Below are 23,297 nucleotides of genomic sequence, written 5' to 3'. Positions count from 1 at the left end.
AGCCCCAGGAGACAAGATTTTTTTTTTTTTTCAGTTCTACAATTTGGGGAAATGTCCATTTGGGAGAGAATCCTATCCATATTAGAAAGTTTGTGTGTTCTTTCTCGATCATTATCAAAATCTCACAATATCAACCTTCCACAAGGCTTAAACTCTGAATTAACAATTAACAACCACCAAAAAAAAAAAAAAAAAAAAAACCCAAACCAAATCCTGAAGTGAATTTTAAGTTCCCAATCAGGGTAGGACCAGAATAAAGATATGGGTTAATACTACCTTCACAAAGATTCTCAGCATTCCACCTTAAAAATCAAACTGCACAGAGGAGAAAGCCAGTCCCATCAAGCTCCTAGGAGGAGAGTCCTATGTGTGTGTGTGTGTATTTTTTTTTTTCCTTTTCCTTCCTTCACTCGTAGGACGGGCCCGATCTTCTGGATCTTCTCTCCAGCAGCCCTGCACGAGCTAGTCTCCGAGGTGCAATCTGGCTAAGCAGTCGGGGGACCGTGTCAAGTCTGAATGACAATGAGCAGCCGGGAAGGCTCGGTCAGCTGACTAATCAGGGAGAGTGGGGTTTTTGCAGCGCTGCCACGGTGGTAATGGAAGCAGCTCCGGGAGCTTTGTTTGATAGAGATTTTTGGCTGCCGCTTTTAGATACGACCCAAGAAGCAGCTCGTATTTCATCAATGTCGCGTTGACAATTGGAAAAGAAGAGTGTTCTTGTGTATAGGCGAGATGGCAGAGGCAACTCCCCCGAGAGGCAAGATGAGGTTCAGGAGGAATGCGGTAAGGGCTCTGCCTGCAGTCCTGGAAAGCCGACATCCCCAAGTTCAAGTGCAGGGATGCTGCAGCATATGGTGCTATAGCGCACACCGATGCTGCACGGGGCTTTTAAGGACAGATGGAGGGAATGGAGACTGGTATTTGCATGAATTGCATTGATGCGATGACTGTGGTATTGACCGGGAAACGTAAAGGAGTCAAGGAGGTTGAATGTGATCTCGGAATCTAAATGTGGTCGGGTGGATGAGGAAGCCTCTTTAGCCCTGTTATTTGTTTAAGACCATATGAACAGTCTTGAATCGTTTGGCAGAGCAGCTTTAAGCCACCAGCGAAAATAATCTCTAACAAAGAGACGCCTGCTTTCTTTCACCATGGTCAAGTAGGGTATGAGATCATGGACAGTTCTGGAGGCGACTTCATCAGCATCTGAAAAGGCAGCCCTTCCTGAGTGTTCCTGGGTGTTCAAGTGAAACATTTTAAGTGGGATGATTTGAAATCTTCCGGATTTCATTTGTTCTCCAGATTCAAACTTTAAAGATGCAGAATTCTAGCCTGTTGACAACTTTTTTTTAAGGGGGGGGGGAAGTGGCCCGCTTTTTCATTATAGACTAGAATTTAGAGATCTCTTCTTTCAGATAGATTTCAGACACTTTTAAAAAATTTTTATTTATTTATTCATGAAAAAAACACACACACACACAGAGACAGAGGGAGAAGCAGGATCCATGCAGGGAGCCCGACGTGGGACTCGATCCCGGGACTCCCTGACTCCAGGATCACGCCCTGGCCAAAGGCAGGCGCCAAACCGCTGAGCCACCCAGGGATCCCCTCAGACACTTTTTTTTTAAAGAAAGATTTTTGTTTTCATTAGACAGAGACAGGGAGAGAGCATGAGGGGCAGAGGGAGAGGGAGAAGCAGACTCCCCGCTGAGCAGGGAGCCCCGATGCGGGGCTTGATTCCAGGACCCTGGGATCATGACCTGAGCCAAAGGGAAGACACTTTTTTAAAAAAAATTTATTTATTAATGAGAGAGAGAGAGGCAGAGACAGGCAGAGGAAGAAGCAGGCTCCATGCAGGGATCAGGCCCTGGGCTGAAGGCGGTGCTAAACCACTGAGCCTCCCGGGCTGCCAGAAGGGAAGACACTTAACTATCTGAGCCACCCAGGTGCCCCTCAAACACTTTTCTAGCTAATTTTCCCTTCATTGGCTCACATGTATACTCAATTCCCAGCAAATTTCTAAAGTGATATTTAGATATATTTGGGGGACATGTGAAAGAACACTAGCTAATTTAACGACTGGTCATCAACAAAGATTTAAATTTAAACTCTTTTTCTTTGAGAACTTAAGTTACTGTTATTGATGTTATGATTTAAAACATAATACTTGCTCATTAAAAAAAAATCGAGACAACAGACACAAACATGAGAAAGTAAAAATCAGCCTTAGGAAAAAAATGACATTTGGAATGAAAAATGATAAGGGAGCTAAACCAGTTAAGAGTTTTTTGTTGTTGAATGAGGGTTGGCATCAATGGGTGAGTAAACAATTTATTTTCTAATAAAGCTTTTAGGACAGAATCATATTTTTGAGATTATAGTTTAGGGTATGGATCTTTTTATTTTGACAGAATTGTACCTGCAGCTCTACGCATGATTTTGTACTATAGGAACAAATAGTTTCAGACTTTTAGCAGACAATTTATAGTGCACAAGAAATGCCTGTGTCTGTGCTTTGCGGTATTAGGTGCAGCTGGCATTGGTACTTTTGTTGTCAAAAGTAACTGATACATGCTTTCTGAAAGTTCCTAATTCTTTTATACACATAGATCTCTCAGGGCCAAACTCAGTCTCATCTATATGCACATATGTTAATATACACACAAATAAATACAGCACACAAGTACTCACTGAATATACCCATCTAGTCTACTACTGTGTGTGCTGCACACAGTATGGATTACAAAGGTCACCATGGCATGGCTACTGAGCTGAAAGGGCTCTCAATCTAGTTTGAGAAGGTAGGACATGTTCATAAATAACTATTATGAAAGAAGTTCTAGGTGGTGAGGAAGTCTTCACGAAGATCACATTGGTTTGGACCCGAAGCAAGATCATATGTTTGTGTTACGTTTCTTTGTTTCTGTCCTCCATTTTTCTCTTAAGTGAATTACTTTAAGTGGCCCCTAAGAATACATACCTTAAGATGGAATTTATTGGATTAAGTCCACAGCCCAGAACTATAGTGGAAGATACATTTATTCTGTTTACGTGGGTAGGCTTGACCAGAGTGAAAAATGTGAAACTCACTGGTGATGCAGTGGTTTGACCTTGCGGGGTCTCTGGAGTTGGACTGATTTGGGGACTATGATAGGTAGCACCTGAGAGGATGAGACAGTGGATTTAAAGTCCCAAGAGAGGAATAAACCCGTTACTTGGTGGAAATTGCAATGACTGTGGCCATTGGGAGGGAGGGGATGAGAACAGATATGTGACAAGAAGGGCAAACCTCAAGGAAGGAGTATTGCCCAGGCCTATTCTGCCCCTGAGGTCATGGGGCAAGTTGTTGGGTGGTCTGTGGGGTAACTCATACCTCCTGTACTCTTTAAGGGTGGGGTATGGGAGGAGTGTGGAAGTAGTTCATGACATTGGTTTGAGGTCATGGGATTTTCCCCAGTGTATTCTGAGGAGCTCGGACCTTATCAAGATCAATCCCATGTCCACAACTCAACATTCTTTCTCTTGCCATATTGGATTATGATACTCTCTGTTCAGTGGGCTCCACGATGCTAAATTGTTTCCAGCCATTGGTTTTGACCATTAACATTTGTCCCATTTTGTAGATGTTAAGGTCCGGTCATTCCTAAATGTGAGGCAGCAAGTCTGAGTGTGCATTCAATCTACGTTAAGTACCTGTCCCGGAAAGTGTGACATGTCTTGGAAAGGGCTTCCCCTTAGGATTCACGTAGGCCCGAGGGCCACAACTCACTAGCTCAAATGTTGGTTCCTGCCCCACTCCATGCTTCAGTTTGCTCATGTGTAAAAAGACCACAAGGGAACCCTGGGTGGCGCAGCGGTTTAGCGCCTGCCTTTGGCCCAGGGCGCGATCCTGGAGACCTGGGATCGAGTCCCACGTCAGGCTCCCGGTGCGTGGAGCCTGCTTCTCCCTCTGCCTGTGTCTCTGCCTCTCTCTCTCTCTCTCTGTGTGTGTGTGTGTGTGTGTGACTATCATAAATAATTTTTAAAAGATTAAAAAAAATAAAAAGACCACAAATACCTACCTCACTGCAATGTTACCAAGGCTACGTAGGACAATATACATCTCAAGCCTGGCACGTATGCCCTAGGCTTTCAGTCAATGGTTCCCTCTGACTGTTACTGCATTTTCTTGCCCTAAAGATGAAAGAAAGAAAGAAAAGAAAGAAAGAAAGAAAGAAAGAAAGAAAGAAAGAAAGAAAGAAAAGAGAAAGTCTGTGGTCATATAAGTTGTTTTATAGTAAAGGAACTGAACTTTTATTATGATGTATAAAACATTTTGAAAGAAATAACTAGAATAACGGACAAGTGTGTAGGGCATATGAGTTGCTTCCCTTAGATATGACACAAAGGAGTTAAATGAGGTTAATTTCCAGACTTTTGTAGTGAAATAATGCATTGGGTTTATGCCTTTTGTTGTGATTGCTGTCCTTCTGCTATAAGGGCCATGTAACTGGAGAATGTGAGGGTAGGCTTGAGAAGGGAATAAATCTTCTCCAGGCGGAAAACGGGACAGATAGCTAATTCTGTGTCCATTCACTTGAAGACCTGATAAGAGCCGCTGCGGAGTGCTGGGGAGGGCTGGGATGGGGCCATGCACCGTGACTGCAGAAATAGCTCTGAGCCCCGTGAAGATGGGAAGCATACTCATTTTACTGAGATGCCTTTAAGCAGTCACATGTTGAAACTCCCCCAAAAAAATGCCTGCAAGAAGCTAAAAGCAATGCTGTTTCCTCTCTCATGCTTTTTTTAAATATAAAAATAAAAATAAAATAAGGCTGACCTTTGCCCACATCCTTTTGCTCTTTTGACAGGTTCTCAAAAGCAATTTATGGTCTTAAAAATGCAGGGTTTGATTTTGGAGAAAATAGAAATTGTGCCTTTTCATGTTTATATAACCATACAGATTAGAGATTCTTAAAGCAGCATACCAAAGAATTTAGAAACACAGTATCCCCAAACTGAAATGGAAAAGCTCAGTGGTCTTGAGTTATCTTTGCTATGAGATATGTGCATCTGATACTCCTTATGATAGGCGATAGGCTGTTTGTTCATTTAAACACCAGTTTTAAAATGGGTTGTCTTGAAACTTGTAGACAAATATCTGCATATAGAAAAAAGGCCCTCTGTATACCTACGTGTATGTGTACTCAAGTACATGCAATCTGTTCTTTTTTTAAATATTTTATTTATTCATGAGAGAGAGAGAGAGAGAGGGAGAGAGAGAGAGAGAGGCAGAGACACAGGCAGAGGGAGAAGCAGGCTCCATGCAGGGAGCCCGATATGGGACTTGATCCTGGGACTCCAGGATCAGGCCCTGGGCCGAAGGCAGACACTCAACCACTGAGCCACTCAGGCATCCCCTAGACAAATGTGTTTAAACACAAACGTGTTTTTAATGAACTTTGAGCTTGTTTACCTTCTTTAAAAATCCTGAGGTTTCACATAAGTTTGGATTTCTGGCTTCTTTTGAGAAATCAGTGATTTGACAAAGCCCACCTTTCCATCTCACATTTAGCCAAAACTGGCTAGTGAGGGCCCTCCCTCTCCCAACCCCCGATGCTTTCCAGTTCACCAGCATCCCCCCCATTTCCTATTATTCCTCATCACCTGGGAAGAGTGTGAGTTGTCATTTTCTACCTCATTCAGGCTGTCTTGTGATTACACCCTGCCTACTGTACGTGTTTATGCCATTCCCCTAACACACAGTAGGCATTCATGTTTGTTACCTTTGCTGTAGGTTTCAGGTTTCGACTCTTGACCTTGAACCTGATCCTTGTACCATCTTTGCTCATGCTTCTCCAAATTCTTCCTGTTGCACCTTTTTCTATCTATTAGGAGTTTCTCCAGGGAAGGGAAGCTGAAATGAAAAAATTCATATTTTTATTTTTCAATCCTAGCCCATGAAAGAGTCTGGCTCTCACAAGCTAGAAGTTCTCAGTGTATTGGTTTCCTATTGCTGCTATAACAACTTAACTACAAGCTTACTTAGCAGCTCAAAACAGCACAGATGTATCCTATTAACAGTTCTGGGATCAGAAGTCCAAAATTAGTCTCACTGGGCTAAAAGCAATGTGTTAGCAGGGCAGTCAGTGTTCCTTTTGGAAGCTCTAAAGGAGAATCCATTTTTTTTTTTTTTTTTACTTTTCCAGCTTTTAGTGGCTGCCCAGATTCCTTGGCTCATGGCCCTGCATCACTGACCTCTGCTTCTGTTGTCACATCTTCTCGGACTCTCCTGCCTCCCTCTTTGCTTAATAAGGATCTTTGTGATTACATTATTCCCACCCCAATAAGCCGAGACTATCTCCCCATCTCAAGATCCTTAATCATATTTACAAAGTCCCCTTTGCCTTATAAAGTAACATATTTATAAGCTCCAGGGATTCAGACGTGGACATCATTATTTTGCCTACCACACTCAATTTCCCCAGTTGTGAAATGAGGATAAAAATAGAGCCTGATGTATGTAAAGTACTTAGCACAATGTCATAATAATGCTCATGATCATAATTCTCATAATAGGGCTTTCAATAAAAAGCAATATTCTCACCCTTGGCTGTCTAGCCAGTCTCCTGTCCCCTACCATAAGTCTTGGAGAGATCCTGAGTATATATAAATGTGTGTGTGTGTATTTTAAAATTCTGTATTTGGGGTACCTGGCTGGCTCAGTTGGAAGAGCATAGGACTCTTTTTTATTTTTTTTGAGCATATGACTCTTGATCTCGGGTTGTGAGTTCGGGCCCCACGGTGGAATAGAGATTACTGATAAAGAAAATCTTTAAAAAACCACTTTAAAAAATATTGTTTTTTTAAAAAAATATTTATTTATTCGAGAGAGAGAGAGAGAGAGAGAGAGAGAGAGAGAGAGAGAGGCAGAGACACAGGCAGAGGGAGAAGCAAGCTCCATGCAGGGGACTCCAGGTTCATGCCCTGGGACAAAGGCAGACACTAAACCGCTGAGCCACCCAGGGATCCCTCCTCAAGTCTCTCTTATCCAAAGTAAGCATTTCTTCTTTCTCAGGAAATTTCTATATATCATGATGTCTAGATCTTTGTTGTCCATTACATTAGCCACTTGCCATATGTAGCCATTTAAATTAAAATTTAAAATATTTACTTTTCAGTCGTATTAGCCACATTTCAAGAGCTCAATAGCCACACGTGGCTAGTAGCTACTGTACTAGAAAGCACTGATTAAGAGAACGTTTCCATCATCGTTATCTTTGCCAAAAATACTATTGTTCAGCACCGGTCTAGACCTTTCATTATCTTAGTATCTTCCTTCTGGAAATACTTAGACTTTTTGGCTTTTCCCCAGAGATCATTGTATTATTCACTGTTCAACCAGAGAAACAGAAACATTAAGATCCAAGTCTTCATATGGAAATACTATTCTTTTCTGTGAAATATGATCTATAGATATGATTTCTATTTCCAAGCCTGTGGATATTTGCTTTGCAGTGTTGCAGCTTTCAAAACCAGAAATTCTACTCTCTTTTCACTCTCTTTTCTTTTTTTTTTAAGATTTTATTTATTTATTCATGAGAGACACAGAGAGGGAGAGAGGCAGAGACACAGGCAGAGGGAGAAGCAGGCTCCATGCAGGGAGCCCAATGCGGGACTCTATCCTGGGACTCCAGGATCACGCCCTGGGCCGAAGGCAGGCGCTCAACTGCTGAGCCACCCAGGTGTCCCAAAAATGTTGTTTTTGAGTATAGTTGACACACATTGTTACATTCATTTCGGGTGTACAACATAGTGATTTGACACTTTTTTGGGTTATGCTGTGCTTACCACAAGTGTAGCTATTGTCTGTCACCATATAACTCTATATAATATCATTTTCTGTATTCCCTGTGCTGCATCTGTGTACTTTTTTTTTTTTTTGCTAGAGAAAGCTATGAAAAATAGTCATTCATGCGAGGTTGTAGATTTGCTGGAACTATACAATATGGCAAGCACTTGTTTAGGTTTGGGATAAGTAAATGGGACTGAGGGTGAAAAATCCACTATATTTGCACATGGCATTTAATGGTTGTGAGGGATAGAAACCATGTACCTGCTCTGAACTGTATGACTTCATTTTCTAAAAAAAATAACTGACCAATCAGGTGAAATTGTTTGAGTGCTACCCAGCTGTTTGGTGGTTGCATAGCTATTGCCTACAAGGTATTTATCGCTCCAAATGGCTATTAAGTTTGAGAGTAGCTATTAGTTTAACAGAGATCATGTGTTCTAGGAAGATCTGCATGGTAGCAAAATAAAGATTCTAAAATTATCGTGTAATGAAAAACATTGTGAATGTAATTATACAGGCAATAACTGAAGTTTTCATCCTTGATAATTCATTTTCTTTAAAAATGCTAATTTTCCTGGGCTTTTTGTGACAAGCAAATCACTAAACATTTTGAAGGAATTAAGGAAGGAGAATGTATGATAAAATAATCAGGAAATTTTCCTTAAGAATGATCTGATTAGAATTTAGAATTTCTTTAGAAGAATTTTTTACAGGTGTTAATGTTTGGGATAACCACTTTATCAAATATAGGCAATAACTGATTTTTAAAAAAGATTTTATTTATTTATTTGAGAGAGAGAGAGCAGGAAGGGTGAGGGATAGGGACAGGCCGACTTCCCACTGAGTGTGGAGCCTGATGCTGGGCTCGATCCCAAGACTCTGGGATCGTGACCTGAACAGAAGGCAGGCGCTTAACTGACTCAGCCACCCAGGCGCCACATAGGCAATAGTTGACTTAATAAACAGCTAACAGAAAAAAAAATCAAATAAATAAATAAATAAACAGCTAACAGGGGTGCCCGGCTGGCTCAGTCAGAAGAGTGTGTGGCTCTTGATATCATGGTCGTGAGTTCGAGCACCACGTTGTATGGAAGAGATTACTTCAAAATAAATGAATAAATAAAACCTTTAAAAAGTAAATAAAATGATTAAAATGTTAAAAAAATAGTTAACATAAAAATCTCTGACTTATAAGCAGCTGAATACCCCCAAACCCTGCCTGTACTTGCTTTCCTGTGGATTCTGTGGACAGTGGTTCTACTTTTCTCTCCTCTCTACTTTGTTCCCTGCTATGTAACCAGTTGTCCTTGGATCTCGCTGCTGGGACAACCTAGCTCTTCTAGGAATGGCAGGCTAGAGACCAGAACCCTACCTCAGGCAGAGAGTTGCCACATGGCCTTCTCTGTTTTAATAGTATCCTCCCCCTGCTTTTTGCTCTGTACCCCCTGACAATTTGGGAGGTGGGTGAATATTCCAGGCTTTAAGTTGATCAGCCCTAGGCCTTGGATCTAGAGATTTCCTATACGATACCAGAGAATAGGACGTTAAGGAAAATCACAGAGAAAGAGATGATGAGACCAGGTCAACCTAGAGTCTATGAAAGAATAAAACAAATTTTCCTTGAAGTGTCGGCGAAGGTAGGGTACTTTCAATTTCATTGAAGAGGGAAAAAAAGTGAAAAGGCAAGCTGGGTCAAGGCAGGTAAGTATAATAATGATTCTGGGAATTTACCTGTTGGAAGAAGAAGGAAAGGTTAACTCCTCAAGTGAATGGGGTAGAAATAGAATCTATGCTCTCAATCTAAAAATACGTCCAGGGTTCTTACAAGTCTCGGTCAGAGTCTCCCCCAAGCAAGCCTTTATCGACATCCCAAAGGTTTTCTACCTAAACCCACTTGCCTTTAGATCCAAGAATCCAAGGTAAAATTTAAAAACTGTCTTATTTTTTTTTAGAATTTACAGAATGTCTTTATATTCATTATTTTCATTCATACAGTAACTATAGTATGTATATCTCATGTTCAACATAAAATAAGATCCACATTAGTTATATAGAAGAGGGACTCTCTGTCTCTACTTCCAGGACTCTATCCATGTTGGGTTTGTTCTTTGAGATGAGCTTCCTCCAGCAGCAGGGGTCACGGCTGCCAGTAGCTCTGGAAGTGCACCCTCAAAGTTTCCATCCATCAGCACTAGTCTGAAAAATCCCAGGGCAGGACTTTGGTCCTACTCGCATCAGATTTTCATCCCACTACTCATCACTGTGTGTTGGGAGGGCGAGGTCATGTAGAAAGATAACAGTTCTCATTTGGAACCAATCTTTTTTTTTTAAGATTTTATTCATTTATTCATGACACACACACACACACACACACAGAGAAGCAGAGACACAGGCAGAGGGAGAAGCAGGCCCCATGCAGGGAGCCCGACGTGGGACTCGATCCCGGGTCTCCAGGATCACGCATTTGGAACCAATCTTAACACTAACAAGAGTCTATCTCTGTTTGTGCCGCGATAACAGTACCACAGCCTAGCTTCTAAACAACAGATACTTATTTCTCACAGTTCTAGAAGCCGGGAGTCCAAGATCAGGGTGCTGGCAGATTTGGTGTCTGGTGAGAGCCTGCTTCCTGGTTCATATACAGCTGTCTTTTCTCTGTGTCTTCACATGGCAGAGGGGGTGAGGGATCTCTCTGGGGTCTCTTTTATGAGGGCATCCCATCCTCATTTGTGTCTATTTACAATCATTGATTAATTTAGTGATTTAAATTTAACCTCTTTTCTTTCACCTATTTGTGAGTCTCCCACTCAGTCCTTTTTCCTGCTCTGGTTCTCATTGCCACTTAGCTGTTGATGTTTTATTACCATCTCAAACTGATTTTAAAGAGCCTGAGCCAGCCAGGCACCCATCGAATTGAATCTTTTTTTAATTGAAAAATATTAGAAAGGTTTTATTTGTTAATTTGAGAGAGAGAGTGTGAGAACATGAACGAGGGGAGGGACAGAGGGCACGGGAGAAGCAGACTCCCTGCTGAGCAGGGAGCCCAATGTAGGGCTCGATCCCAGGACCGTGGGATCATGACCTGAGCTGAAGACAGATACTTAACCAACCGAGCCACCCCAGATTGATTTTTTAAATTATTTATTTTAGAGAGAGAGAACAAATAGGAGGGGCAGAGGGAGAAGGAGAGAGAATCCCAAGCAGACTATGTGTGTGTGGAGCCCGGTGAAGGGCTTGATTCCATGACCCTGAGATCATGACCTGAGCTGAAATTGAGAATTGGTCCCTTAACTAACTGTGCCACCCAGGTGCCCCCTTCAAACTGAATTTTAAAAATCTCCAGTTTTGGGGGATCCCTGGGTGGCTCAGCGGTTGAGCGGCTGCCTTTGGCCCAGGGCGTGATCCTGGAGTCCCAGGATCTAGTCCCACATCGGGCTCTCTGCATGGAGCCTGCTTCTCCCTCTGCCTGTGTCTCTGCCTCTCTCTCTCTCTGTCTCTCATGAATAAATAAATAAAATCTTAAAAAATATCTGGTTTTGTTTTAATTGATTTATTTACTTCTGAGAGAAAGCGTGAGCAAGTGGAGAGTGGGGGCAGAGGGGGGAGAGAGGATCTTAAGTAGGCTTCACGCCCAGTGCAGAGCCCTACTCGAGGCTTGATCTCACGACCCTCAGATCATGACCATGATCATGATTTGAAATTAAGAGTCAGAGGCTTGATTCAACTGAGTCACCCAGGCACTCCCCCTCCTGACGTTTTTTTAGAGAGAAAAAAAAATCCCCATTTTAGAAAAAGATTTATTTTAGAGAGAGAGCAGGAAGAGGAGCAGAGAGAAAGGAAGAAGGAGAGAAGCGACTCCTCACTGAGTACAGAGCCCAACACGGGGCTCCATCCCAAGACCCTGAGATCATGACCTGAGCTGAAATCAAGAGTTGGAGGCTTAACTGACTGAGCCACCCAGGCGACCCCCACCCCCAGCTTTAAATGTGTTTTTCCTGAGAATCTAGGTTTTATACCTAAATGAGAGTTACTTTTTGTCAATGAACTTTTTTTAAAAGAGATTTTATTTATTCGAGAGAAACAGAGAGAGCACAAGCAGGGGGAGGGGCAGAGGCACAGGGAGAGGCAGACTCCCTGCTGAGCAGGGGGCCCGATGTGGGGCTCAATGTGGGGCCCGACCCCAGGACCCTAGTATCATGACCCGACCCGAAGGCAGACGCTTAACTGACTGAGCCACCCAGGCGCCCCAATAGATTTTTTTTTAGAGTGGATTTTCTTTGCTAAATTGAGCACAGAAAGTGCAGAGTTCCCTTATATCCCATCTCCACTGTATCTTATTAATTTTTCTTTTATAGTTTTGTTCCATTATTGGTAGTCTAGCATGCCTGAACAGTGGCTTTATTTTAAGCATTCTTGTCATGTTTGTCTTTGTTATGTTTTAGTCGGCTGTTGGGGGGCTGATGACTTCCAACCCAACATTTCCAGGCCAGACTTGTTTCCCTCTGGACTCGTACACACATCTGTCTGATGGACATCATCTGGATCTCCTGCTGACCCTTCCAGCCCAATGGGTCCAGGAATGGGGAATCTTACCACCCTCCATAATACCTGCTTCTCTTGGGGCGCCTGGCTGGCTCAGTTTGAAGAGCATGCGACTCTATCTCAGGGTCATGAGTTTGAGCCCCATGTTGGGTTGTAGAGATTACTAAAAAAAATTTAATAAATTAAAAAAAAACCTGCCTCTCCCATGTTCCCCTTGTCAGCAAGGGTCGTGCCATGCACCCAGCTACTCGAGCGACTGGTCCAGCCTCTCCTTTCTTACCAGACATATTATATCATCATATCTTGCACATTGCACCTCCTAAATCCTACCCTCATAGCTGCAGCTTTTCCTGCAGTTCAGAAACTCTTCTTCCCTGGTCTGGATTACTGTACCAGCTTCCTAACTCATCTGTCTCCACTCTTGTCCAAATCCAGTCCTTTCCTAGAACCAAAGTGATCCTTCTAAAACGCAGATCTGATTATATTGCTCTGCTGCCTAAAGCCTCTTAGAGTCTTCTCCTTGCCTCCATGGAAAAACCCAAGGACTTTCCTGATCTGGTTCCTGCCCATCTTTCTAGCACCACGTCTCATTTCTACACTCCCCAGCTTCATTTTCCTCTACCTTTCCTGACTGTGATGCCTGGAAGAGATGGGGGTAGTGTACATTGAGTAAGAACACAGACCCCAGGTGCAGATTAAGACTTCACCAGCTGGGGCAAATCATACTTAAACTCTCTGAGCCTTACTTTTTTTTTTTTTTTTGTAAAAGAGGGTAGCCTAATTGCTTCATAGGATTATTATGAAGAGGAACTATGATTATGTTGGCAAAATACTGGACACAGTACACATTTGATATGTGGTGGTTTATTATTAATATTGGGCCATACTTCTTATGTCTCACTAATTTTGCATAGCGCTCTCCTCGTCGTTTAGCAATTATTTCTTGACCACCTACTGCATGTCAGTATTCTAGAAACTGGGGAAACATTGGTGCACCAGAATGAAATCCTAATGCTATTAATTCCTTTTTATGCTTCGAAGAGACCATTTCAACCTTCCTAGGTGTAGGATGCTCTGTACTCCCACTTCCTGTTGCATACTATTCTAATTCCTTTGCTTCACTGATCAACTTGGGCTATAGAGTTAATGATACGAATGGATTGCCCTATTACGCTGTTACTTTCTTGCAAGCTGGGTAGGGACTACATCTTATTAATCTGGGTACACCGAATGCTAACAGTGCATGATAATCATGCACTTAAACACATGGAGTGAACAAGTAGACGGTAACTCCGTGAACGTTGCTTGGATGAAAATAAAAATATGATTCCACAGCACAGGTTTCTTCCTTTGTTTAGTACAAGCATGCAATGTTGAAGCTTCATTTGGCTTTTAGAGTTATCCTAGGAGCCTGCCTCCTAATTCTGTTTCCTAGGGAATAAGTGCAATTCCAGTGCAAATGACTAACTTTAAAATGAAGCTTAAGAATTAGAATTCTTTGTAACTCAGGAATTACTTTCGTGTGAGAAAATGCCATGCCATGGACGTCGCAAGGGTCTGATCTGATGACCTTACATTAGTTTTATTTCTGTTTCCATGTTTTTAGATTGTATCAATACCCATTTTTAAAGTTTTGTCCCTTTGGTGGCCTTTATTACTTTCAGAGTTTCCTTTACATATTTTTTGCCTACATGCTCAGTTGAGTGCACGTTTTGACAATTTTTCCTTTCTTTCCTGTGTTGCTTTTTTCTGTAGGTTTCCTTTCCTGGGAACTTGCACCTAGTTTTGGTTCTGCGTCCTACCAGTTTTCTTCAACGAACTTTCACAGATATTGGATTTCGATTTAGCCAGGAAGACTTCATGCTCAAATTACCAGTAAGAATATATTATTTAAACGTTTTATCTCTTTAATTTTCATGAAGGCTTTGTACCACGCTGTTGATGTTTTACCTGTGCTCACAAAGCATTTAAAAGAAAAAGAATTTGTCTTCCCAGACTAAAAGCTTGAAATGCCTGAAAGTCTTCTGCTTCTGTTGTTAAAAGAAAGGAATAGTCTCATCAGTTTGTAATAAGCAATTCATTTTGAAAAAGAGACATATGGCATATGTTATATGTGTGTGTGTGTACAAAATCTGGACATTTTATTTTTAGAAAAAAAATGGAGTGTGTGTTTTATGTGTTTGACTCCCATGAACTTACATCCTGAACTAGTTCATAGTACCGTGACCTTCTTTTAAAAAGCTATTTTTATGCATTTTTAGGGTTAAGAAGAGAGTCCTCAGAAATTCTGATGCTTTTGCAAAGATCATTCCCTCCCCCAAAGTTATAGCTTACTACATAAAGCGCTCTTGTTTGGTGTAGGCATAACATTCTTCTTTCAGAAGGTTGACCATTAATAGTGCAAAATGTTAGATCAAGGAGCTTTAGGTATTTGGGTTTCTATGTAGATTAATTTTGCTTTGGAGAGAAATGTTTTGTAAATGAAAACTGTTATTACTTAAAGGAGGTAGTGCATACGTGTGTGTGTGGGGGGATGTACAGGAGAGAATTGTTAGAACCATTTATAAGAGCTACTTTGTGCTAATGAATGCTAAAGTTCACTGTACAGTTGAATGGAGGGGTGCCATGAAGGGCAGTTAACAGTATCTTTCTTGCTTATTTATATAGGTGGTTATGCTGAGCTCAGTTAGTGATTTGCTGACATACATTGATGACAAGCAATTAACCCCTGAGTTAGGCGGCACCTTGCAGTACTGCCACAGTGAATGGATCATCTTCAGAAATGTATGTTGCTTTTGCCCTTACTGTAGAGCCTATATAGTTCATATTAGCCTTTAAATCTAGTTCTAGAATTTTTTTCCTCTTTGGGAAAAACAGATTTCTGGGGCTCCTAGGTTTCAAGCACATATAATTCAACATCTTGACTTTCTTTCATAGGAAATATCTAGAACTGATGATGAATCACAGAGAATGACAATTGAAGGAGAGGCCTAGGAAGTAAGGAGACCATGCTCTGCCCACCCCCTCCCGTGGCCATCTAGTAACTCCAAGAAACAAAGAGTTTGGGTTTAGATCTTAGCACTGCTGATTTTTGGCTGTCTAACCTTATACAAGTTACCTAACCTTCCTGACTCAGTTTTCCCAACTGTAAAGTGGAAACAATAGTACTTGAGCTCACAGGGATATTTAGAAGATTAAATGAGATCAGAAGCCCTCAAAAAATGCAAGTGCTATTATGAATCTCATTCTAGTGATGCTTCTGAGGCAGTTAGATTTGTAGCAGAGATTTCTTCTGTTCTAGAAATTTACAAACAGGCAAGGGTCCCGTGCCTCAAGGTGTGAATTTATGGTATAAGAATCTTTATTCCAAATCCCGGAGATTAGGGAACGCTTCTGAATGAAATGATATTTAATTAAATCAGGATTCTATTTTCCTCATTTTTATTTGTCATTCAGCAGTTCTGTTCACTCACATGAAAGTGTATTGTCAAAATTAGTGGTGTCTAGCCTTCAGTAACTTATGAAACTGTAAATAAAAGAGCAGATAACCTTGAGCTACATGGTACACATAGGAGTTATATGGTCTCTACATGTTGCCCCCCCCATTTTTTTTGAGTAATTGATTTTGGAAACAATCAACAGCACAACCTTACTTGCCATTTGAGGGCAACAGAGTCTCAATCTTCTGCCTGAATGAATTGTTGTGACTAGTTATGTTGCTCCATCACCTTTGTCCATTGCTGTGTTTGGAGTGCTAATGCTTGCTCATAAGCTATAATAAAGGAATGTTGAGTGGGTTCCATGTTGTCACCTCTTCAGAAGTAAAGTTAGTATAAAGTTAGTATAAAGTTTTATAGTTGCAGAGTTTAATGGGATAGGTGTAAACAGAGGCAGAAAACAAATTTCTCAGTACATGACATCTTTAAGAAATTGTTTTCAGGGGCCTGGCTGGCTTAGTTGAAGGAGCCTGCAACTCTTGATCTCAGGGTCATGAGTTCAAGCCCCACCTTGGCTGTAGAGATTACTAGAAAAAATAAATAAACTTAAAAAAATCATTTTCAAGGATGTTCAAGAAATAAGTACAGAAGTTTGGATAAAAGACATTCAAGAAGACTCTTCACCTCACATTCGTTTCATAGAGGCTTAGGTGCAAAATTAGAGTTGATGGCCAAGAGCAATGCCAACTTTCCTTAGCAGAAGAGAGGTCATAGTATATGTGTGTTGTCAAAGCTAAATAAAAGTAAATCCAATTACTGATCCAGGTATTGGTGTACTGGCAGTTTCCATGGAACTAAAAGGATCACTGGCTCTTTGCAGGCTATAGAAAATTTTGCTCTCACAGTGAAAGAAATGGCTCAGATGTTACAGTCCTTTGGAACTGAACTGGCTGAGACAGAACTACCAGATGATATTCCTTCAATAGAAGAAATTCTTGCCGTTCGTGCTGAAAGGTATCACATGTTAAAGGTACGTCTGATAGAGTCAACACAGAAAAGTCATCCATGGCCTTTGTTTTTCTAGAGAGGTTAGTTCAGTGCTTGTTCATTTCACACTGCTTGGTGGGTAGGGAGACAAAAGGGGAGGATGTCCTGGACATGTTGGAAGTAAATGCCCTCTTTGCAAATGGTACGTTATCTTGAAAAGTTCTTTCCTTGCTGATAGAATAGTTTGTGAGTGCCTAAGAAGAAATCCATAGTCCTCGTTGTCATCGCATATTCTTCATCTTCTCAGAAGGCCTTCTCATTTGGAAAGCTAGAGAGAACTCAATGACTCCAAGACCAAGAGTTGCACAATTTGCCAACTGAGCCAGCCAGGCACCAGCCAGAGTACTAGTTTTTGATGTTTTGTACAGTAGACCTTAGTTGGCAAGTTGGTTTTGCCCTCCTGCCCCTAGGTCTGGAGTGTTGGCTTGTGAAGGATTCTGAGTCACACTTCAGACAATCACCAAGTACTTTGGGATTCACCTTCCCCAGAAAGCTTAAGAATGACCTGAAGAAGAAGAAGAAGAAAGAAGAAGAAGAAGAAGAAGAAGAAGAAGAAGAAGAAGAAGAAGAAAGAAGAAGGAAGGAGGAAGGAGGAAGGAAGAAGGAAGAAAGAAGAAAGAAGGATCTAAAGAAGCACCAGGCAACCCTGTATAATAATTCATGTCCTTCAGGGGCACCTGGGTGGCTTAGTCTCTTAAGCCTCTGCCTTCAGTTTAGGTCATGATCCTGGGGCCCTGGGTTCAAGCCCCACATTGGGCTCCCTGCTCAGCGGGGAGTCTGCTTCTCCCTCTCTCTCTGCCACCCCCCCCTGCTCGTGCTCGCTCTCTCTCATGCTCTCTCTCTCAAATAAATAAATAAAATCTTAAAAAATAATAATCCATGTCCTTCACATGATGATAGGCTTGTGGGGGGCACTCACAGACACAAGCTCTATGTAGAGGTGACATTTTTTAGTTTTTTTTTTTGAGGTGACATTTTCAATGAAAGAAGAGGACAGAAACTGATATTTGGAATCATAATCCAAAAGTGAAACTGTTCCAGGAAAGAAAGCTCTGTCCCTCCTGAGCTATATGATTGGAGAACTAGCTTACTCTCTCTCTGAGTTGGAGTTACCTTACATGCACAGTGAGGTTGATGATGATACATTCATACCTTGTAGGGTCACTGTGAGGATGAAATGGAGTATGTGATGTCTCTACAACAGTGTTTGGCATGTAGTTGGTACTTCATAAACATTCGCTCTTAACGCCTGTGTTCTCATTCATATCGGTGGTGGTGTCTTGGAACCCATTCCCAGACAAATACATGTACACCTGAATTTTTTGCTTAACATTTCAGAGGACCCTTGGATCTCCTGAAGGAAGTCATAGATCACTCTTAGATGCCTGAAGAATCTACCCACCAAGGTTAAGACCTTCTGAATAGAAAGAAACATATGCTTCATGACGAATTCATTAATCCAAACATGAAATAACATAATCCTCATGGCAGGCAGTGATTGGTAACAATTAATTAAGAATTAGTAGGAAAGACATCTGAGTATATCTGAAAAGGCACTAAATATTATTTTAACTGTATGGTTTTTTATTATGCTACTACTGCTTGATTGGAGCACATTAAAAAATATTAGAATAGAATAAATTAGAACTTTCTATCAGTAAGAGAAGGAGACTACAGATAGAGCATGAGGTACTTCTGCCTATAAAGACCTTATAAAAATAGTGGTTGCAACATCTACCTCAACAGGCAGAGGCTTCTTGGAGATCCTCATGGGTTTTGGGTTCTGTGGTACTGATGTACTTAGTCAAGGACGTTCTAGAACTGCTGTTTCTCTTCTGCATGTTGTGGGTGTATGCTTCCTTCTCTTTAGGTCACTCAGATTAGGGTAGTAGCAGGCTAATTCATCCCATTGTGCCTTTTTATAGAATGACATTACAGCTGTAACCAAAGAAGGAAAAATCCTCCTCACAAGTCTGGAAGTGCCTGGCATTGAAGACGCTGCCAGTTCAAGGCTTGAACACCACCACCAAATAAATGGTGACTGGCAAACTGTTAATAAGTGAGTATTCTCCTTTTTCTTTAGAGTTATTTATTTTATACTTTTGAAAGGGAATTATGCATTTTGCTGCAGTCAGTTAAGCGTGGAAAATATTCCGGGACTTCTGGGAATCTGAGACCACATTCCCTACTTGTGTCACAGATTAGCTTGTTTGTAAAAGAACTTCCGTGGATATCTACGGTCTCTTCATGGACCACGTGTCATGGCCTCTGACTTTGCCTATAAGTCTTTTTTTTTTTTTTTTTGGCCTATAAGTCTTAATGTCCAGACCAGGTTTATGTACAAACTTACAAAACAAATCGTTGTTGTGAAGGAATTCTAACGATTTTTCTTTGTTAAGATTGCTGACTCAAGTACATGATATGGAGATAGCTTTTGATGGATTTTGGGAAAAACACCAACTAAAAATGGAGCAGTATTTGCAACTATGGAAGTTTGAGCAGGATTTTCAAGAGGTCAGTTAAAACATTCCTTTCTATATTTTTTTTCTTTATGCCAGAGGTTCTTACTCCTTGATCACCAGAAATAGAGTCTCACGAGGTGCCCATTTATAAATGAAAAGGGGGCCAATGTGAGTGAACCCTGCCAAGATGACTTTTTAAAATTTTTTTATTTAGATCCAATTTCATTAACATACTGTATATGGTTAGTTTCAAGGGTAGAATTTAGTGATTCATCAATTGCATATAGCACCCAGTACTCATTCCATCACGTGCCCTCCTTAATGCCCATCACCCAGTTACCCCATCCCCCCACTCACCTTCCCAAGATGTCTTTCTTGCTTACTAATTTCCTATGAGAAAGCACTTAAGTGCTAACATATAAGTTAGGACTAAGTTGCCATTCACCCTGATGTTTATTATTGTAATTTATTTTACATATAAAATGCTTTCAGACTATGGGTTAGCTTTCCAAGGAAATAATACCCTCTTCCTTCTTGATTTTTTTTCAAATACCATATACCTATACTGACCATAGTTAATACGATCTAACAAAAACATTTCTTTTCTGATCTAGTAATTTATTTCTATGAAAAGCCTGATACATGAAGTGAAATCATGTTTAATTATACATCATTTTCAAGATTTAAAAAAGTACCTTCTAGTTGGATGCTTCTGGGAAATAACTCACACATGGTCAAGCTCCCTGCAGTCTCTTTCATAGTCCTTTACCAGGTCCAAGGGAAACTCACTACTTTTTTCTCTTGCATGTGGCCAGCTTGTTTTCCACCCATGACTTCCTTACTTGCTTGGTGTTTCATTTGCTCTGGACACGGGGCTCAGGGACTGCCAACTCTTTCTGTCCTGTGATTCAAACAGATTTTGAAATGTGATGCTCTCTGTGAGATCTTCCTTAAAGAAAGAATAGGCCGAGTTGCTCTTGGCCCTTCCAGATATTTGTCTTTCCCTCCTCCCCAATGCATACATGCAAAAATAACACTCTTCCTGAACATTGTGCCTGTACTTATATGTTAATTTGTACCCATACTGAATTCTTGTCCTGTAGTTATATTGTTTCTTCAAATCATTGTTGCCTCTAATCAGTATTGTTGTTTGTCTTGGACTGGAATTTCACTGATGTGATCTGTATCTCATGGTGACATATATATGCTTTTAAGACTTGTGTTTTTTTTTTTTTCCTATTCATAGCTTGTGAGTGAAGTCCAATTTATGTTAAACCAACAAGCGGAATTGGCGGATATAACAGGGAACATAGGACAAGTAAAACAAAAAATAAAAAAGTTGGAAAACTTAGATGAAAATTCTCAGGTAAGATTACATCTCAGATGTTCTTTATTCTCATAGTTACATCTTAATGGTTTTCAGTAGTATCAACCCTTATGATCCACCTTTCATAGCAATAGTCTGTATAATTCGTCTATTAATACTGGCCTGTATTCTTTTCTGATCAATGTGGGCCAGAAGTGACACTGCAGATGTGGCATGTGGTTATAATAGGTAGCCTCAGAGATCATGATGTGGTTTCAGGCCCACCATTAGGAACAATGGCATAAATCCTTTTGAAGAAGCTAGAAAAATGTCTATCAAAAATGCCATTTGGGGGTCACTCGATGACTCAGTTGGTTAAGCATTTGACTTTGGCTCAAGTCATGATTTTAGAGTCCTGAGATTGAGCCCTACATCAGGCTCCTTGCTCAGCAAGGAATCTGCTTGTCTCCCTCTCCCTTTGTCCCCCCTGCTCGTGCTCTCTCTCTCTCTCTCAAATAAATAAATACAATCTTTAAAAAATGCTATTTGGTACTTGGAAATTACGGAAATATACAAGAGCATAATTCCTTAAATATCTATCATGTGGCTGTACAGTTGAACCAAACATAGATTCAGATAGATAAATCTGCTTAGTCTTACTTAGCTGTGTGATCTTGGGGTATATTGAATAAATTTTCTAAGCCTCAATGTCTTTATCTCTAAATTGGGGATGGAGTGACTTACTTTGCAGAATGATTATGAGGATTCTTTTAGATGTTGTAGGTTAAACACTTAGCACAGTACCTGGGATATCTGATTATATAAGTAATCAAAACAGCCAACAATTTTCATTTTGCTGGTCTTAAAGGCTTGGACTCATGGCTTTAATAGTTAACAAACCACCTTTTCTCTTCTGTCTTGTATGTGAGAACAAGGCCATTGTTTTTTTAAGGTGCATTCCCAGCAAACAGATTTATGAGAATACTGTAACCATCTAAAAACAAAATTTGAGGGAAAGGAGCCTAGCCTGGGTGACTTAGTTGGTTAAGCTTCTGCCTTTGGCTCTGGTCAGGATCTCAGGTTCCTGGGATCGAGCCTCATGTCTGGCTCCCTGCTCAGCGGAGAGTCTGCTTCTTCCTCTCCCTCTGCCTCTCCACTCTGCTCATGCTCTCTCTCTCAAATAAATAAAAATAAAACCTTTTTAAAAAATAAAAACAATATGTGAGAGGCAGCAGTTGTGGTGATGATTTGGGGGCAGTTTATAAACCTCTGTGGCATAGTAGAAAGAGAAGGCAAACTGGCTTGGAAACAAGGAAGCTTGGAGGTTTTTGTTTGCTATTTTTGTTTTGTTTAATTGTGGCAAAAAAACCCCCACATAACATGAAATTTATCATCTTAACCATTCAAAAGAAATCTTTTTTTTGAGGAGAATGAAAGTGAAAGGGAGCTGGAGCAAGGGGCAGAGGGAGAGAGAGAGAATATCTCAAGCAGGCTCCAACACTCAGCACAGAGCCCCATGCGGGGCTGGATCTCACAACCCTGAGATCATGACCTGAGTCAAAACCAAGAGTTGGACGTGTAATGGACTGATCCACCCAGGCATCCCCCATCTTAACCATTTTTAAGTGTACATTTCAGTAGTGTCAACTATAGTCATATTGTTGTGCAATAGATTGCCAGAACTTTTTCATTTTGCAAATCTGAAACTATACCTATTTTAAAAATGTAACTCCCTGGGACTCCTGGGTGGCTCAGTGGTTGAGTGTCTGCCTTTGGCTCAGGTCGTGATCCAGGGGTCCCGAGATCAAGTCCCACATTGGGCTCCTTGCAGGGAGCCTGTTTCTCCCTTGGCCTGTGTCTCTACCTCTCTCTCTGTGTGTCTCATGAATAAATAAATAAAATCTTTTTTTTTTTAAAGAAGGAAGCTAAAGAGAAAGAGACTTGGGTTCAACTGAAGTGCCAGCCTGCCCACCCAGAAAAGCACACTTTGTGAGAACCAAAGGAAAGGAGCCTGAGCTCCTGGAACCCAGTCTTTATGAATTCATGGCAGGATAAATGTAAAAAAACAAAAACCAAACAATGAAAATTCCCCACTTTAACTCTGGGTTTCCCTCCAGCCAGGCAGGCTGGCCACTTCATCATTATGGGCTTTAGATTTTCTTATTTTACTTCCACAGATATTTTCTGACCACCTACTGCTTCAGGCACTGCGTCGGGAAGCAAGTGGGGGACCAGGGTGGAGGGGGGGATGCCAGTAGTTGATAGAATGGAGGCAAGGCCGCTGAGATCACCTTTGACTCGGAGACCCCTTCATGTATGTAGAGCAGCCAGGTAGATGATGACTCATGACATTTCCAAAGCTGAGATGGTAGGAAACCCATGAGTTTTCATTTGTCTCCCGTGTTCCTCTTTGGATATATGCAGTTCTGTTCTCAATCTGGACCTACCAGGAGAAGCCAACCTCATCCACACTCTGAGCAGGCCGGTTAATTTTCTTTTTCTGTTACCAGGAATACGTGGCGTCACTGCTCTAGCTAATGACTGTAACTGTAAACTTTCTTACGGCCTGCACAAGTATGACATCAAATCATATTTTTGGCATTCTCTCTGCCTCGCTAAACCAATTTGCTTCTCAATCGCTTTCTTGTTTCCCCTCCTCTCTCTGAACA

General features: G+C 41.1%; 1 protein-coding gene across 1 annotated transcript in view; it reads left to right on the top strand.

Moving 5' to 3' along the window:
* The first annotated feature begins 661 nt into the window (after positions 1–661).
* MCF2 (MCF.2 cell line derived transforming sequence) overlaps positions 662–23,297 on the top strand; it is a 61,007-nt gene continuing 38,371 nt past the window's right edge. The window contains 7 exon segments of the mRNA XM_055338456.1: positions 662–783; positions 14,132–14,251; positions 15,044–15,160; positions 16,694–16,843; positions 18,786–18,919; positions 19,260–19,374; positions 20,569–20,688. Coding sequence (XP_055194431.1) covers positions 733–783; positions 14,132–14,251; positions 15,044–15,160; positions 16,694–16,843; positions 18,786–18,919; positions 19,260–19,374; positions 20,569–20,688 — 807 coding nt within the window. The 5' untranslated portion in view covers positions 662–732.

This window comes from Nyctereutes procyonoides, unplaced genomic scaffold (genome assembly GCF_905146905.1).
Source record: "Nyctereutes procyonoides isolate TBG_1078 unplaced genomic scaffold, NYPRO_anot_genome, whole genome shotgun sequence".
Taxonomy (NCBI): domain Eukaryota; kingdom Metazoa; phylum Chordata; class Mammalia; order Carnivora; family Canidae; genus Nyctereutes; species Nyctereutes procyonoides.
Note: the sequence above shows the minus strand (reverse complement) of the source record. Positions and strands in the feature narration are given on the sequence as shown.